Source organism: Dermacentor silvarum, chromosome 8 (assembly GCF_013339745.2).
Source record: "Dermacentor silvarum isolate Dsil-2018 chromosome 8, BIME_Dsil_1.4, whole genome shotgun sequence".
Lineage (NCBI taxonomy): Eukaryota > Metazoa > Arthropoda > Arachnida > Ixodida > Ixodidae > Dermacentor > Dermacentor silvarum.
The window spans coordinates 47081286-47099565 of record NC_051161.1 but is presented as its reverse complement, the minus strand read 5'-3'; the positions used below and the strand labels follow the sequence as shown (position 1 = coordinate 47099565).

The window sequence follows — 18280 nt, the reverse complement described above, 5'->3', positions numbered from 1 at the left end:
TGCTTTTGAATACGTGTTGAAAGGCCTAGTTATAAAAGAAAATTGTGTCGAATAAAACTAGCCTTTTTCTCACTGTCTCTTCTTTCATGACCTCAGTTTGCTAAATTAAACACACCAACAGTTAATAATCTTAAAGACTGGACATAGTACTGGCTAGTCCCAAACGTATGTTCACTGGCATGTTTTGTGCAGACCTGAAAACGTGCCACGTCTGTTCGACCTGGTGTCAGTGAAGGACACTAGCCTGTTGCCGGCCTTCTACTTTGCCCTGCGAGACACTCTGGTGGCTAACGACCTTGACCAGGCCACCCGCATCGGGCTGCAGGGGAGGACCCGTCACCGGGTGGTCACCCTGCAGGGAGAGCTGGTGGACGTATCTGGTAAGGCATGCATGGACGAGCTATTCATTTGATGCATCCTGAAGAAACAGTACAGCAGAAACCTCGATATCACAAAGTGTGCCTAAAATGCCTTGCCGCTGTCAACATATAACAAACATATGCCTATGGCAAATATCGGTTATGAAAGTTTTTTCACCTTGGATGCGACTTCATTATAATGAGGTTCAAGTTGTACAGGATTTCTCATAGCCTAATTAAAGGGACATTGAAGAAAAATATAATCCGAGCTCTATTAGTAAATTATGCTTCTGCAATACCAAAAATGTAAGACCAGTGGTGACACTACAGTAAAACCTCGATAATTCGAAGGTCGCCGGACCGCGAAAATTCTTCGAATTAAGCGGATTTTCGAATTAACCGAAATGAATAAAAAAAAAAGAAAACAAGCAAGAACTTGCCGCAAAAAGAAATCACCTTTATTTTCCATGTCCGAGAAAAATTACTCAAAGTAATCACCGATGCGGGATTACTTGGCGCGCTGGTTCGCCGCCCCTAGTGCCATGCTCTCCAGCTGGCTCAAAAAACGTAGCATACAATTATCACCCGCACTGCACTCAACAAAGTTGCGGACGATGTTCACGGAATCGATAATTGCCGCGAAAGCGGGCGTGGTGGTGCTTGACTCCAAAAATTTGGACTTGCTGGATATTCCGGACTTCAAAAATGCACCATCAGGGTTCTCATTGAGTTCATGCATTTTCACACCCAATTTTTCGGACGAATTGAGACCCCAAAGTTCGATTTTGCGGACTAAATCGCTCTTTCCTAGCCGCGTTACTCAATCTTGGAGGCCACCATGTTGGATTTTGCACTGGCTTGAATTCCAGTGACTCGCTGTATAGCCTCTAAGATCAGAACGCGCGCTATCAATAGAGAGCTCGCGCAATCCTCCAGTCTCGGAGGCCATGCCATCGTTGTAACCATTATTGTGGGACTTTTTTTTTTTTTTTTTTTTTTTTTTTTTTTTTATTGCGACAGCAATTATATGGACACTTCAAGCGGATTTTCGCCGTCGGCGTCGCCGCCCTGAGGATCCATAGAATGTCCAAGGGCGATAAGATCATCGCCGCGCGCCCGCCGTATGTGCGAGTGACAGCGCGCGGGGGACGCGCGCTTTCATGAAGAGCGAACGCACGGCGGAGGCGACTTCCTCCCTCGGGCGACTTCTACTCTTCTAACAACTGCGTACTTAGCGCCGGAACGGTTTCTCGCGCGCAGCGTATCTTGAAAGCGATCTCCAGACGGCTCTGACCTTTCGTATGGGCTGTGCTCTCGCCGCTCGCAGCGATAGACCGCACGAACCTTCGCTCGCTGTGGGCTGCGGCGGCCGCGCTCGCTTGTGCGTGCTGACACCACGCGTATTAATTCAGTGAGTTTTTTTTTTTCTCAAGTTTCGGTTGCTATTTTGAACGTGGCGTGTACACTGAGCAGGTGTCTCGGAGACCCATGTCTCAGTGATCGGCGCTACCTCCTGTACCTTCGAGAGAGCAAAGCGGTGCGAAGCTCGTTTCTTGGTTCTCCATGGCGAACTCCGTTGGCGGAGATCGCCAACGCGGTGGCGTTCGTGTCGACTGTACACAGAGACGACGTCATTGCTGCGCAAATCCAAGCAAGTCGATCCTCTCCAAGCGTAGTATGAGGCAGGGCATTATTAAAGATTTTTTTTAAAGCCGCACTAATGACTTTTTTTTTCGGCCGAACGAGTTTTCCGGACTATTTTTCAGTCCCCACGAGCTCGGAAAATCGGTTGGCGACTGTACGGAGCGCCCTAACCTAACCGCCGCACGTTGCAACTAGCCAGAAACTTCGAATTATCCGAATAGAGCCGCGCGGGCCATTCAAATTATCCGGTAGAATTTGCATTGAGAATGACGGGACCGCTCAAATTCTTCGAATTAACCGAAATTTCGAATTAACCGAGTTCGAATTATCGAGGTTTTACTGTACTTTGAACTTTCTGCAACAGCTTGCCGCGTGATGCCATCAATTTTGATGCTGTCTGCTTGAGCCTAGTTAAATTTTTATTTGTAAAGAAAAAGTACTTAGTATTCTAAACATACCTTGATGTGACGGACAAATCTACCACAACATTCATTAAGGGCAAAAAATTCTGCTGTAAAAAGCGAAATGTGTGCTCAAAGGAGGATTAAAAGTTAAAAAAGAAAGTGTTAAAAAAATGACAGGAGCTAGCACTCACAAAGTGGGGGAAGAGGTAACTGAACTCTGTGGCTTTACACTGATACGTGAAGCATACCTGCCAACTCTCCTGAATTTTCCATAAAGTTCCTGAACTTGGGTTTGCTCTACAATTTTATTAATGTTGCATCGAGTTTCTGTTCGCAAAAAAAAAGTGTGGCTCGTCAGTATCTGACCACGTCCTTGGAAATCAGCAGAAGAGGCATCAGAGGTGCACTTGTTCCTGAAGCAGGCTAAATAGGCAATAGCAGCCTCGAAAAAATCCACTGTGATCAAAAAAAAACTTTTCGCTTTTCGGTCTCGGCTGTTCTAAGTTTGGCTGCGGTGTCTAAATTTTTTTATGAAAGTGTGTATGGTATCCCGCAAAATGTGTGTGCTCAAGGCAAATATTTTTAAATTGTGGTGAGGCTAGACCTCCCCGTCCCTACGTGGGAGCGGCCCGCGATCCTCCCCCTATAAAACGGGGGCGGATTCCTTCACGACCTCAATAAAGTTCTTTATCTATCTTGCCGTGACCCCCCTCTTTGTTGTGACTGCAGGATTTTTACGAAGATTAACAGTCACAGGTTGGCAGGTGTGCATTAAGTGGCTTGAATCCCATGCAACCACGTCTCTTCACAACAGGCACCATGAGTGGAGGAGGTGGACGCGTCCTACGCGGCAAGATGGGTCAGGCGGTGCTCGACGACAACATGAGCGCCGAGCAGATGGAGCAGCTCACGTCTCAGCTGACGGCCCTCGAGAACAAGGCCCGGGACCTTCACGAACGCCGCTCCGTGCTGGAGGACAAGATAAACTCTCTTCGCAAGGACGTCACAGCTTCCAAGCATGCCTTGCAGAAGTTCCAGGTGGAAGTTAAGGTGCCCAACACGTTCATGTTTTCCCGGGATGTACTACCTTATTTGCCCGTTTCTAACGCATACCCGAATTTAAAGTGGATCCAATGTTCTCGAGTTTAAAGTAGAAAATGTAACTGTACCTGAAGGTAATGTGAGCCCAGTTTATAAAAGAATAATAAATTTTGCGAAGGTGATAGTATCTCCGAAAGGGTTTGCCCGAGAATGCTGCTCCAGGTCGTAGTCGAGCACAAAATGAACCCATGGCTACCTTCACGAAAACGTCTATCGCCATGTTGTGATGGTGATCGCGCTGCCTCTGATGACTCTGACAACGGGTTGTTGTCAACATTGTGAATGTGGTTTCGTATTCAATTGCAATACACAGGTGATTTTCGGACTCATATTCTCGAAAAAAAAAAAAAGGTGCACATTAGATTTGAGTAAATATGGTAGTCGAAACATGACTTAGGCTTGCGACAAACTTGAACAAGACAACATGCAGAATTGAATGACCAACAGTGGATCAACAGCCTCCGCCTGGGGCCAACTTTTCGACAAAGGAACTTGTCTTCATCAGAGGCCCTTGCAGAGACAAGTTTGTCTAAATGTTGGCTAAAAGCTGAGGCTTCGGATGTTTGACTGTTGGGCTAGTTTAGTTGGTAATGCATTGTGAACGTTACACTGAGCGGAAAACATTGCACGAAAAGAAGATAGGTGAGGTGGACGGGATAGATGCTTGCTTGTGACTCTGCGTTTTATTAAAAGATTCCTTGGGTGCCGCGGCGGTATGGATGCACTGGCAACATTTTTGAAGGCATCGTGTGGTAGCGCCCATCTACCTGCCCACGTCAAGGAATGTGGCTGTGGCCTATTGTTTGAGAAAACTAAGACACAATAAAGAACTGAATTACTCGAAGACAGAAATAATTGCATAAATTAATAACAAATTAAGTAATGGTGAAACAGTACAAAGTTTAGGACTTAACACAAGAACAAGTTGTGTGACACAGACAAAAATGAATGTGCATAAAATTAGCGGTGGAAAAACGGCTCAGAAAATTAAGACACGAACGCAGGAAAGAATGGAACTGAATGGTATGAACTTTATTAACTGATATTATTGAAAAAACAAAAGGACAACAAAAAAACATGAGGTGCTGCGCGCGCACACAATGGTGAAGACTAATTGCTGGAGAGTATCCACGTGTGTGCTTCCCCCCCCCCCCTCCTAAAAAAAAAACAGTTCTATCATGATATTAAGTGGTCCTAAGGCCACTTAATAATGTTGTTATATTGTTAAGGTTATGACTGTGTTTTATCATTTTTTATAGAGGTGGGGTGGCGGGGGAACACACACATGGGAATATTCTCCAGTGGTTAGCTTTCACTGATGAATGTTCTGTTCTTGCTTGCATATTTTTTATTGTTCTCTTTGTTTTCTTCAATAATTGAGTTGACAGTTAAGTTAGTGCCTGTGTCATTCAGTGCCTTCTTTTATCCATGACGTAGTTTTCATAAAATGATGGTGGCGCACATGTTACTTGGGGCTGGCAGGTGGCAAAGGCTATAAGGGTGACAGGTGGCACATGCCTACAGCTTTACATGCAACTACATCTAAACAAATGTACTCTACATGCTGTGCTTGTTCCATCAAAATGTCAAAACCTCTTCAGGGCTTCTTCAAATTTGTGTTGCTACCACCGTGACATTCCGAGATACTTTTTATTACTTACAGGGCTTGAAGCAGCAGCAAACCTCGCTTACCAGTCAGTTGGCCGAACAGAAGGAGAAAGTTACCAAGTCTGCTCCGGACAAGAAGAAGCTTGCACAACAGGAAAAGGCTGTGGCTGCCTACAAGAAAGGTATGCCTGCCTTCTGTCTAGCTTGATGTAATGTGTTTATTATTAATACGTTTGACTCTCGTTAATTCCACCCGTATGGGACGGTAAGCTTTGGCCAAGTTATCCGAAAGGTAGAATTAACAAATGGCTGCGAAATTGACAGATTAAAATTTTTTTTGGTTGAAATAAACTGTTGTCATCGACAGACCACTTTCATACAGTATTGCAATAACTATTGTGGGGGTCTTCCCCAACCCGTAGCGCGTGTAATCGCAGCTACGTAGGGTTCGGGCGAATAATGCAACAAGCGAGTCAACAACGTTTATTGCTGTTGGCAATAAAACACTCTTGCAGAGGGAAGTCCGCTCTGTATAATAAGTAATAAAATAGGCTTGCCTCGTTGCGTGTAGTAGTCACGCAAACGAGGTCACTCATGGGTTTCAGCGGGTAAATCCGTATCGGCAGGTAGGTCAAACGACGTCAGAGCCCGGGGGTCTCTCGGTCGCGCTCTTTTATATCTTTTTACCTTTCCCCGAGGGGAGTGTCCTCCTCGCCCGCCGGATACTTTCCCTCTTCCCGCGTGGGCGCGCGCGTCGCGAGAGGCGAGCGAGAACCGGGTAAGGGCAAAGTGCATTTCTCCCGTGTCTGCCCGGCTCCCGCGGCGCGCGTTGTGCGCGCACGAGATGTCCGCCCGGCTACCGCCGCATGCGCTCCGTTCGCAAGCGACGGGCGAGCGCCCGCGGGAGAAGGTGGCAGCGTGTGCTCCCCACACTATACATGTCATCGGCCAGTGGCCCACAGATCTGGACACTGTCATCGGCACTTGCAAAATCCTCAAAAGAGACACCACTCGGTTCACAATGCAGATCATCATTAGTATCACTACAAGACAGGCTGCTGCTATCACTGTCGTCACCTCAGGAGGTCACGCGCTCTGCCGAATTCCTCCTGTATTGGAGCTTTTAGTAACCCTTGCGTGCATGAAAGGGTTCCAGAGGGGGTTGAATGAACCAAAGTGGCTTGCTTTTGCGTGCGAACTAAAGGAGTGTTCTTTCCATAGCAATGTATGGTTTCTCACTAGGAATTGCCAGTGTGTTCGAAGTAAGTGAAAGGTCAAGTTATCCGAGGCCGAATTAACAGGACTCGACTAGAAAACTACATATGTCAGTGGCCCAGTCAAAACAATATACTGAGCGTCACATAAAATACCAGTGCTGGGTGTACTCCCACAATCAAAAGTGTATGGACCACAGGTTCCGGGAAACACAGGTGAATTTCTTTGACGCTTAGTCAGGCAGCCTAAAATTAACTGTTGTGCAAACTTCGCACAAATGTCACAATGCACCTATCAATTCTCATTTGTGTGTACAGTAGGATCTCGTTAATTCAAACTCGAAGGGGAACTGGAAATTTATTTGAATGAAACAGAGTTCGAACTAAAGAAAGCTCCTTTAACTAAGGTGACTAAGGAGAGTTTAACTAAGGAGAATTTCTTTACCGATACGCCGAATGGAATTCTAAATCTCTAATTAATTTTTCGGTCTTCACTTCATAGTGGTTTTTTACCAAAGGTGTGGAAGCAAGCTAAAGTGATTCCGATCCTCAAAAGCGGCTGTGCTGACAATCTGGCAAATTATCATCCTGTATCAATTACCAGTACCTGTTCAAAGCTGCTTGAACATATCTCGAAACATCTCTTAAATTATATAAATTAATATAACTTATTATCTAACCACCAACATGGCTTTCGTCAAGGCTCATCTCAGCTCATCGAATTAGTCCATTATCTTTCAGAATCTATTAACTCTCGGGGACAGACAGATATGATCTTCATGGACTTCGTGAAGGCATTTGATAAAGTGTCTCACCGTGAACTGTTAAGAAAAATTGATGTTATGTTCAAAAATGCTACTATTACAAAATGGTTCTCATCCTATGTTCTTTCTCACGAGCAATATGTCGAAATTAGTTATTCGAGGTCTCAGATTTCATCTGTTAAGTCGGGAGTGCCCCAAGGCAGTGTTTTGGGCCCCCTTTTATTCCTCTTATTTATCAATGACCTCCCGATTGAAATAGACGTTTCCATCAGGCTCTTTGCAGGTGATTGCATTATGTACAATAAAATAGAAACAGAAGATGACTGGGATAAATTACACGCAAATTTACGGAAGATAAAGAAACGGTGGGAGGAATAGCAAATGGTGCTAAACCCGTTAACAAATTTAGTTATGACAGTCTCTAGAAAGGTAAATTATTTAAACTACTCTTATTTTATTAATAATCGTGAATTTCACAGAGATGAGCAGCATGAGTACCTTGGCATGATTTTCACAAGTGGTCTTCGCTGGAACCCCCATATAGATATAGAGTATGCCAAGGCCGACAAGTCGCTCTGGTGTCTGAGGCGTAATTTACCATTCGCAACTCGGGAAACAAAACGTCTAGCATATAAAATATAAATGTAAAGGTTGTCTGGGATCCCTTCACTGCTATAAATATATCAAAAACTGAAGAAATACGGCGTCTGGCAGTCAGATTCACATACAATAAGTATCGGTGGACGGACTGCCTTTCTCAACTTTGTGTACTGGCAGAACTACCTACATTACAGGCTAGAACTAAATATGAAAGATTTAAATATCTTTACCTAATAATTCATCATCATGTTCATATTAGGTATGCAGACTTTTTTTAAATTCTTTTCGCTGAAACCACTAGACACCGTCATTCAATGTTTATTCGTTCTCCTGTTATTCATACCGATTGTTTTAAGTATAGCTTTTTGCCAAGCGCTATCAAAGAATGGGAACTCCCTGTTGGAAGAAGCCGTTTCATCTTTATCAATTTATTTCTTCACAAAACACATCCTTGTTTTTAAGTAATATACTTTTCTTTGTCTCTATGTGATCTTCCGCGGTTAATGCTGTTATCTGCTTATATGTCTCTTGGTGTTATTTTATTTTATCGTCCCTTTTTGTGTTAATTTTCAATGTACAAAATATTTGTTTTGTTAATGTTTGTATTCCACTCCTGCTATAGCCCTGTGTATATAGCCCTGTGTGGCTATAGCCCTGTGTGGCAGTATCTGTAAATAAGTAAATAAATATAGCGTCCGAATCAATGTTGCAGTACTGCACACGAAACCATAACCATCACTGAGCCCGCATTGAAAAAGTCTTATCTTTTCTCTATCAGCGCGCAAAATGTGCCGGAAGAAGCCTAGGTTCCGTGTAAAGTCCAAGTGAGATAAGATCACCCCTCGCTTGTGGTTTTCTGCGAGTGTGTGAGGGAAAACGTGCAAGGATGAGCCGAGAGGGATAGTTGTTTGATTTGGTCGTCCTGCATGCCAAATGTTAAAGATGACGTGATCAAGCGCGTTAGTGTGATCAAGTGCGCGTTTAGAGGTGAGCGCCTGGTGACGTAATCAAGCTCGTGCTGGGTGCTCATTTCTGATCCTTTTAAGCCGGATGGGATAGGAGGGCGCACGCTTCTCTGCTTGCTCCAGTTCCATCTTGGATTTCTAGGGCATGGGCATTGAAGCTTTGCCTTTGGATCGAGTTTGTTCGAAAAGTGGTCCATGGGAGTGAGAAATTTTGTTCGAAATAACCATTGCGCAGTTTTTGGGTTTCGAAATTGCAGGAGTTTTTCTTTATTCAAATACGCAGGACTTTGCCGGGACTAACAGAGCAGTTCGAATTATCCGTCAATTCCAATTAAGAGATTTTTAGTTATCGGGATTGCACTGTAATAAGCAACAAATCTTTTTTTTTTTTTTTTTTTTGCCGAGACACCTGTGCTCTGCGCACTTTTGATCACGGGTGTACATAATTCTTACAGCTAAACCACTCGCTTATAATTGCTTAAATTTTGCGCAGGATTAGCATTTTGCAGACAGTTTGGTTTAGTGTATTATGAGCATTATTTACCCCCAGTTTCATCTCCAATAAATCCAAAGTAGGTGTCTGCTAGAACACCACTCATAATATGTCGATTCCACTGGCGACAGAACGGTATTGCCACCGTGTCGTTGTAGTGTAATCGAAAACCTTTAAGTGGCATCGCTACAGGCTATGCCACTTTGGATTTATTGTGGGCAAACCTTATCAGTAATGCCTCCAAAACATGGCATTAAACTACCGTATTTACTCGCATAACGAACGCACATTTTTTTTTTCCCGAGAAATATGCGCAAAGTTTGGTGCATTTATTGTGTGGGGCAAAATTTTGCGCAATTTTTTTTTTCTGCAGCCACCTCTAAAGAAGTTTCAGTTTCGCCCGAAAGGCAAACCATCGATAGCGATAGTAAAGGCGTAGACAGCTATACGAAGTGAGTATAGTAGTTTTATAAGCCATATAAACTTGCAAACATTCGCTAACTATGTAAATTAACAAGCGTAGTATCAGCACGCACAGGCAGACATGAAAACATAACACTCGATGACCGCAGACAGTCGCTTTCAAAACGCTGGCGTGAGCAAACGCGGCAGAAACAGTGAGCGAAGTGACCTTCGTGCCGTGTATTGCTTCAATGCAAACTGAGCGGCGAGAACGGAGCACACACGAAGGTATAAGCCACCGTCGTACCTAGACTCAGCCCCCAACGCCGATCGCTTTCAAGATAGGGCGCGCTGCACCGCACCCCCCCCTCCCTCCCTCCCTCCCCTCCCCCCGGCGCCATGCATGCGATGAAATACGGCGAGTTTCCTCCCCGCTTTTCTCCCTTGAACGCGTGAGATTGAGCCACAATCGGCGGCGCCGACAGCAAAAATGCGCCTGGAGTGTCCATATGATTGCTATCGTAATAAAATTAGGGGACACACTGTACGATTCGGCATCCGATACAATCTTACCTGCCGTACACCATATCGGACACCAAATTGTCTCTCCTACTTCATGGCAGCAAGTCCAGGGTGCATTCATTATGCAAGGAAAAGAAAAAACACACTTCTTGATTTGAAAAGTGGGGGGTGCATTCATTACGAGAGTGCATTCAATATGCGGGTAAATACGGTAAACTCATTACAAGATGTTACTTGTCCAAGCAAAATGTCAGCGTGTATAAGCCAGTGGTTTAGCAGAGACTGCTGTGTATGCCTAGCGCCCCTATTTACGTAACACTCAGTAGACCCACAGAAACATGGGTTTTGTGTGGAACCTGACATTTTGAAAGTTTATTTTCACTTGGTCAACAATGCGGTTTTAGTTCAATGTTCTCCTACTAAGGCTAGACGGTTATCCATCAAATGTGGTTGCAATGTTTTTTTATCACCTCTGTAATTGGAAAAGTGCTTTAGAAACAGGTTTTCCTTGCTCCAATGGGTGTCATGAAGTGTATGCCAGGATTAGCTTTATTTACTGCAACAAACAGTGGAAGTTGAACATGCTCGTAAAACATTCTTTTAGTCCCTTTTACTGCCACATTTAATTCATAGTTCGCGTGCAATTGAAAATTTGTTATGGTCCTTGTGCCAATGAAATCAATCAATCAATCAAAATAGTTTCATAAGCAAATTGGCAGCTATTGCTGTGTCATTTTATGCATTGCATAGTACTACACTATTATTATTGTTCTTTCCAGAGTATGACCAAGCAATGGCATCGTGGAACAAAGTGGAAAACAAAGTTGTGGAGTAAGTGTTGCCAAATTAGTGCAATTATGCATGTGTTCGTTAGTTGTAGCTGTGTCGTTTTATGCCTGTGTAACTGCATTTGAAAGCTCTGGAAATTGAAGATGAGTTTTCGTCCTGCTCTCAATTTCAAGCACTGCGGACACAACAGGACACCCAACTAAGTGCCCTGAAGTCGGCTATGGTCGTGCAATTTCTTTTAACGAAAGGCTGCATCTCTAGCATGAACTTTGTTAGTACTATAATGCTCACATTAAAACCTGTCCATCTTGTTTTTTTTTTTTTTTTTGGTAGTGTAGTAAGCGAAAAAGAAAAAAAAACTGTTGTATTATAGCCTGCTGTAATGTCTGTTTTGGCGTTGCAAGTGTTGACCTTTCTTGCTCCTAATGAATTGTTTTGCCCATAGACTTCACGCTAAAATCATGGAAATCACCGGAAAGTGCATGGGCTCAGTCCAGCAAAAAGTGGAAAGCGTCACAAAGCAACTGGATGCCGCCTCGATGGAGATCACAAGGGCGCAGTCCAGCATCAAGACTTCAGAGCGGTATGAAGCTGCTTCATTATCACTCTGCTGCTTCCAACACGCTCCTTAATTAAAAAAACAAGAAAGAGAAATAAGTTAGTACAGAGTGGTAGAGGGCACATCTGGAATACGGTCGAACGTCACTGTAATAAGGTTGTACCCAACATGAAAATAACTTCATTATATCAAATTTTCAGCAAAAGCGTACACGCTACCTGGGAAGAAAAAAAAAATGCACCAATGATGCATTCAACAGGCCAGCAAAGCAAATTACCTCTGCTGATAAACAATATTAATCTTCTAAGAAAAGGCGTATTCAGTTTTGATAGGATGCTTTACCTGTATAAGTTGACTTGGCGTTTCTCATGAGTGTTTGTTTAGTTGCGTTTAACCGTTTCCTATTCATTTTAACATACAGGTGTCAGAAACGGAGGAATCGTTATCCACGGATCACATCAAGGGGTGTTGCTTTTAAACACGTGATTTGTAAATTGTTCCCGCTTCCTCTGGCTTGAAACTCCTATTTAGTACAGTAAAACCGCATTGATTCGGATTTCATGGGACCCCAAAAAAATGTCCGAATAAACCGAATGTCATCGAGGGTATCCAGACAACAATAAACAAGTGTTTACTACGTCAACACACTTTTATTGACTGAATGAATGATGAAATCCTGTTTCTATTTTGCTCAAAAGCCGTGCTGAAGCTGCAATTCTCGTCATCTCGTGACTGATTGGCTTTCGCAGCAGCGATGGCATCGCGACTTCCTTCACTGCGCGGCCACGGCGGCACCTTCACCTGAGTCACGCGGCCCACTCATACTGATTATTTTTTCGCCAGTGAGCTGGTCGCCAACAGATCGCGCCTCCATCACGACGTAGCCGGTGCTCTTCATCCTCGACAGCTTTGCACCGAGTCAAAGCAAAGCTACCTTTTGCTTCTATTGCGGACGATACCGCGGCGGCTAATTGACGCACTCATGGATGGTGACATGGGTGACCGAGTCAGAACGAAACTACTGCTAATTGACGCACTCATGGATGGTGACATCTGTGACCGAGTCAAAACGAAACTACCGTTTGCTGCAACCACTGCAGAGGAAACTGGCTGTTGTCGACACGATCATGGATGGCGTTCTTTTAGTTCTGAAGACACGCTGCTGATGCGTGCACCGAATAAAAATGAAACTACTGCTTGCCACAACCGCTGTTGACGAAACCGTAGTGGCTATTGACGCGATCATGGATGGCGCCTGCGCAGTTGTGAAGACACGTGGCCAACACGGTGTTATGCGCAGCGGTAAATGCAACAATAAAGGCTTTAAAGGCACAAATGGGCACAAAGCGTTCTAGCATTGCTGTCATTCACATACGATATCCGCTGATGACTATGGCGATGCGGATTCCGTCACTTTATTTCAGTTGGACATTAGACAGTTTTAGTTTAGCATGGATACCGGAATAGCGGGATCGAACTGCGCATGCGCAGAACGCTAAACGACCCATACCGTTTACCGTGCGCACGCTATTTCTCACAGTTAACGTTACCGTGTTAGCGTGATTTATGTAGTTTACGTAAAACATGGCGGCGGTCCCGGTCGCCCGCTTCGAACTGAATTTGGGGTTGCTTTTGTAGAATTCACTTCGTTCGTAGCAAATGACTGCGTAAACGGCTTTTGCTTAGTCTCATGCCGCTTCGCCGAGAGAGTGTTATTGCTAATCTTGAGGAATTTTCGAGATCGCTTCTCGTTTTGAACGCACCTAAGCCTAACGAAAGAAATTTTATCCAAGATGCGAGCGCTACCTGTCGGTAAAGTCGGGAGATAGGCGTGACGACATCATATGCTTAGAGATGGGAAGATTTTGGAGGCTATGGTAGACAGCTTGTACTGCTTGTCTGTTTCGCTGCAGATCGGCGGACATGGCAAGTAAAAATACAACGTGCTCCTGGCTTCCATTGTGCTGCCTCTCGCACTCTCCGGACGCGCACACACGTAGACTTAGGTGCCCTATGTATGCCAAATTCAAAGCGTAATGGAATAGCGACCCGCACGTAAACTACGCTATCAAGCTATACTAAAACTCTCTTTCTGCAAAGTTCGTTTGCGTAACGGTAACGCTATTTCCCTTAACCCCGTTATTACGCTAACGTTAAACTAAAACTGTCTATTAGCTCTGTTCTTGCTCTTTTGCGTCGCACATTTGCAGCGCTCAGTGCTCGCAAAGCTCTGAGAGTTGTCAGAATTAACCAATGTGCGGGGCAGAATTAACCAAAAGGAGGTCGAATTAACGATGTTTTACTGTAGTTCCGGAAGTGTAATCAGATAGTCAGCTTTTAGTGTTTCTTCAAGGCTTACATTGTTCTGAGTTTGCAGACCAAATATGTGGGATGCTACAAGCCCTCTTTCTCTGCGCTTCTTATTTTACGGCATTGCTGTTAAGGGGAGTTCAGCAACTGTGTACGTGCGGCAGTAAAGACCGGCGTGCGAATTTTCATGCTACAAGGAGCTCCTCACTCACCGCAAGCGAGTGTGGAGCTCTACATCCACAAGCCGATGTAAGTGAGTGTGTTGTGACCGTGTCATTCTTTTTGTGCCAGGAATCTAAGCAAAGCTGAGAGCAAGGCGGCATCGTTGGAGACAGAGCTTGAGGATGCCAAGAAACGACTCGAAGCGGCCAGGCTCGAGTACAGTGAACTGGAAAAAGTGGGAAAGGAGATGCTCGCTGTCGGCGATAAGGCTGCGGTAAGGGCTGACCCTGCTCTCAGTGGCCGAAAATTGGTCGAAGTATATCTTTATGTTCCTTTAGTCCAGATTGGTGTAGAGCGTTTATTCCTGCTTGATTGTATCCCTATAACATCCTTGATAGACTTAGCCTTTGCCATAATCACCATCAACATACTGTAAAATGTTTTCCTCGCTATTGCAATAATATATATATATATATATTTTTTTTTTTTCAAGAAGGTAGACAAATGGAGATTGCAGTAGACGTATAATATAGGCAAATGTTATCACAGATATTTTCAAATAGTAATAATCTGTCCTGGGGGGGGGTTGTTATTATGGGTTCATAGCAGTAAAAAGTTTGACATGCTGTAACTTTAGCTCAAATCAGTCTATAGAGCATTCATGCTTGTACCACTGCCATTCTCTGATCACTCAACATCATTACTATTTGACAATATTTTTACACTATAGTACTATATATAATTTAGTTACATAGCTAACTTCCAAGCGAGTTATAAATTATTTAATTTCTGAAATGATAGCTCAATTTCAATATAATGATTTTCAATATAATGAAATTCTCAATATAACCTAGTATTTAGCTTCTTATAACTTCTGGTCAATAGAACACCATGTATTTTGAACCTCAATATAACGAAATTTCACTGCCGCCACAAAATAATACTAAGGCAATAAATGGAAACTGCTGCAGACGCAGATAGTCAAATCGTTGAATTGCATGCGTTTGCTTGCGAATGCACGTCTGCAATCGCACACTGCATAACAGAGCGGCTGCCAGAGTAGAGCAGTGCCTTCACCAGTAGTGACAAATTGAACTGGTGGTGTCCTCCGAAATCCCATCGCGCACGCTGCCTCATTTCGGAGGTCATAACTGGCCAGTGCAGTGTCGGCACGGCATATCGTGGATTGCGTCAACACCCGATGTGGTGTTCTTATTGTGGCTAATTATCCCTGCCTCGTGTAGCGAGAACAGTGATAAACATTAGTAACAATATTAAACGCAGGACCCTCTCGCCAATATATAAATAGACTTCAATATAAATAGACTTCATGTAATACAGAAAAAAAGCCATTCGACTCATTGTGAACATACCACATAACAGCCGCATGAAACTAGTACTCTTCGAAGAATTGCAACTGCTTTCGCTTCCCGATTTTTATAAAGTTATGTTAATTACCGAAGCGATATCAGGTGGACTTCTTGAAGGCCACTGCCGGTTTTTCTTTAAGAACGAAAGCATGCAATACTTGTTTGTGCCTTGGTTGTGCCAGAAGTAGAACGTTCCTCGGGGAAGAGAGAACTATGGTGGCGAAATGCTGCGTTACCTTCTACCTCAGAATCAAAACAGTGTTACAGAGCTGTTGTGTACAGAGTGTTCCAGAGCACTCTGCAACCAAACCCCAAGATTCACTGAAAAAATCGACAGTGTTGTTGTTCTTGGCTTTGTCTGTATGTTAGCTTGAACCAAGTACAGCAAAAAAAGCAGCAAGGACTACTCTCATCATGGCACCGTCAGGGCCACTGCTCACACACTCTGAATATGGTGAAGTCAGCGTATTGTTACCAACTCAAGTTCACACTTTGTTTTGTCTGTGTCTCCTACACGTCTTTTTGCCAGATGTGACTTGGTGCTTCCTGCTAATTATAGCAGAACCCCGTTGTTACATATTTCAAGGGACCACAGGAAAGCGTGGCAGTGAGGAAGGCGTTAAATCGCAACAGTAACATTAGAAAGAGCTCTGAATGGCTGCCAGTACAGTTATTAGGCGTCTCAGCACCCATAATGTAGCCGGAGACAGCATGTGTATACTGTGTTAGTACTGCACATACTATGTTTCGTGACAGTGGCCCCTATCATCTCTTAATTATTTTGCGTATTCTTCACCATGTAACACCTCTGGATTGCGGCGAAGCTGACTTTAGGAAACAGGAATAAAAAACTAGTCTGAGACTCGCTTATTGGAGCTGACGATCTCGTACTCCGGCATTGTGGGGCAGGACCATAGGTGGGGCGTGACAGGCTTAACTGCGAGTATACTTTTATTGTCTTCGTAGCAATGCGCGAAAGCGAATTTGCCTCAGCACTGTTAAATTTACGTGACTGCTGCATTCAAATGCAACATAAGACGGCACCAATGGCGACGAATCAAATGGAAACATAATGCATGGTCAATGAGCTTTGGTTCGGGACTGCGAAAACGTGACATAGCAGCTGGGAAAATGCAACAGCGATGACCGTATCAATGCGGTTCTACTGTATGTGTGTGTGCATCATCCCCTAGTGCCATTTATAGTTGTACACTTTACCATTATATGCCGCCAACTAGTCTCACTTGCTATAATAGCCAACAGCGTAATTTACTCGCCCTTTTTGCTTCGTGCAGGAGGAACTGAAGGCCCTGAAGCAAACACTTGCTGAGGTGCAGGCGAGGATTGACAGCGGGAAATCTGCCGAGAATGCACTGAGTTCAAAGCAGATCGAGCTGAAGAACCAGCTGGAGCAGAGCGAGGCTGCCCTTCAAGACCGCCAAGCCAAAGTGACACGCTGGACAAGAGAGGTCAGCTGCTAATCTTTTTAGACCTAATTTTGTTTTAAAACAAAACTTTCGTTGTCCACCCCCCAGGGGTTTGGCACATTGTTATCTGTCTCACCTAATGAGTTCAGTGGGGGGGTTATTTCGCTGCTAGGCACCATTCTGCTAGCTGACTATGAAGAGAACAGCTTTACACCTGAAAAATAAGCCCACGCAGCCGTGCCATCAGTCATTTGCAGCCATATTTGCTGAACTACAATGCTAAGGTTTTAGTGGGTTAAAATGGGCTGTAGTTTGGAGGCCATGTTTAGCAAAGTTTTTCTTGTGGCATCTCAAGGTTTAGCTGCCATGGATTGTGGTGGCACAGTGCTGCATTTGTCTGTAAGCATCTCTAAGGTCCGCCAGCATGGCTGAGGATGGTTGCAAGAAACGTTCGTTGCCAAAATCCGTTGCGCAAGGCAGGAGGAAAGACCGCTCTGCATGCATCACTTGTCATGTTGCACCACAGTTATTTATCCCACAGTCTGTGGGATCTGCATGAATTTTTTTGTATCGCTGTTGACTTTGCACATGGAAAAAGAAAAAGAAAACTGAGGAGAGGCCTCCCCAGACTGACACATCCAACTTGTGTAGCAGCACAAACCCTTTCTCATCTCATAGCCAAGTGTGCCTCCTCCGGGATTTGCACCACGCCACTGAGGTCACATCAGAAAGACCAGTTAGCATCCTTGCAACCATTGCTATTTGCCCCATAAATGAAGACAGTGAAGCCAAAATGATATCATGACTTCTGCCACACTTCTCGCAATACATAGTTTTTTTTTTCCTTCCTCTATGGCTGTTACTTTGAAACATAATGCTCTGTGCATTTCACGCTGCACGAATCTCTCACTGTCTCGTGTTAATTCATGATCTGTGCTACAGGAAAAAAAGTATGTTCACTGTTCAGCTATTGGGTCCTGTGCTCCACTGGTGCTGGTAGTGAAAGCTTAAGCACTGTTTTACTGCTGGTTGGCGTGGTTTCATTACACTTAGAGCCTAATGAGTGTGCCTGTGTTCTTTCTGTTCACAGTTGAGGAAGCTTAAGTGCCATTCAATTGATGGTGAGCCAGAAGTTACATTACCTGAGCTGGAAGACAAGGATTTGGAAGACCTGAATGAGGAAGCGCTAACGATGAAGTCCACCATGCTCAAGGAGAATCTGTCTGCCATGAAGCCAAACATGGCTGCGATACAGGAGTATCGTCGAAAGGCAAGCCTATTTCAAATACTCTTGTATTTTATTGTAGGTGGAACCTTTGAAGCTGAATCAAGACTGCTAATTTGGCTAGTCAGAATGTTGGATTAATGGTTACGAAAATTTGGCGCAAACACAAGGACAAGAAGGAAATGCAAAACACGACCGCTGAGACAGTGCCTTGTGTCCTTTTTCTTTTTTTCTTTGTCCTTCTTTGCCTCTTGTGTTTGCACTGAATTTTCGTAACTTTGAAGCTGAGCCATGAAAGTTTTTCATAGTGTACTTGCTACCTGTTCAATATCTTTATGGTGGAGGTGTGTGGATATTGGAAA

At 44.1% G+C, this 18280-nt stretch overlaps 1 protein-coding gene across 2 annotated transcripts in view; it reads left to right on the top strand.

Annotated features, from left to right (window-relative positions):
* Positions 1–18280, top strand: part of LOC119461155 (structural maintenance of chromosomes protein 4-like) — a 48254-nt gene that overhangs the window by 20708 nt on the left and 9266 nt on the right. For both annotated transcript variants that reach the window (XM_037722371.2, XM_049671818.1), the window contains exons 16-23: positions 193–380; positions 3222–3457; positions 5172–5298; positions 10856–10907; positions 11311–11448; positions 14026–14170; positions 16562–16735; positions 17784–17963. In XM_037722371.2, coding sequence (XP_037578299.1) covers positions 193–380; positions 3222–3457; positions 5172–5298; positions 10856–10907; positions 11311–11448; positions 14026–14170; positions 16562–16735; positions 17784–17963 — 1240 coding nt within the window. The remainder of the gene's footprint in view (positions 1–192; positions 381–3221; positions 3458–5171; positions 5299–10855; positions 10908–11310; positions 11449–14025; positions 14171–16561; positions 16736–17783; positions 17964–18280) is intronic.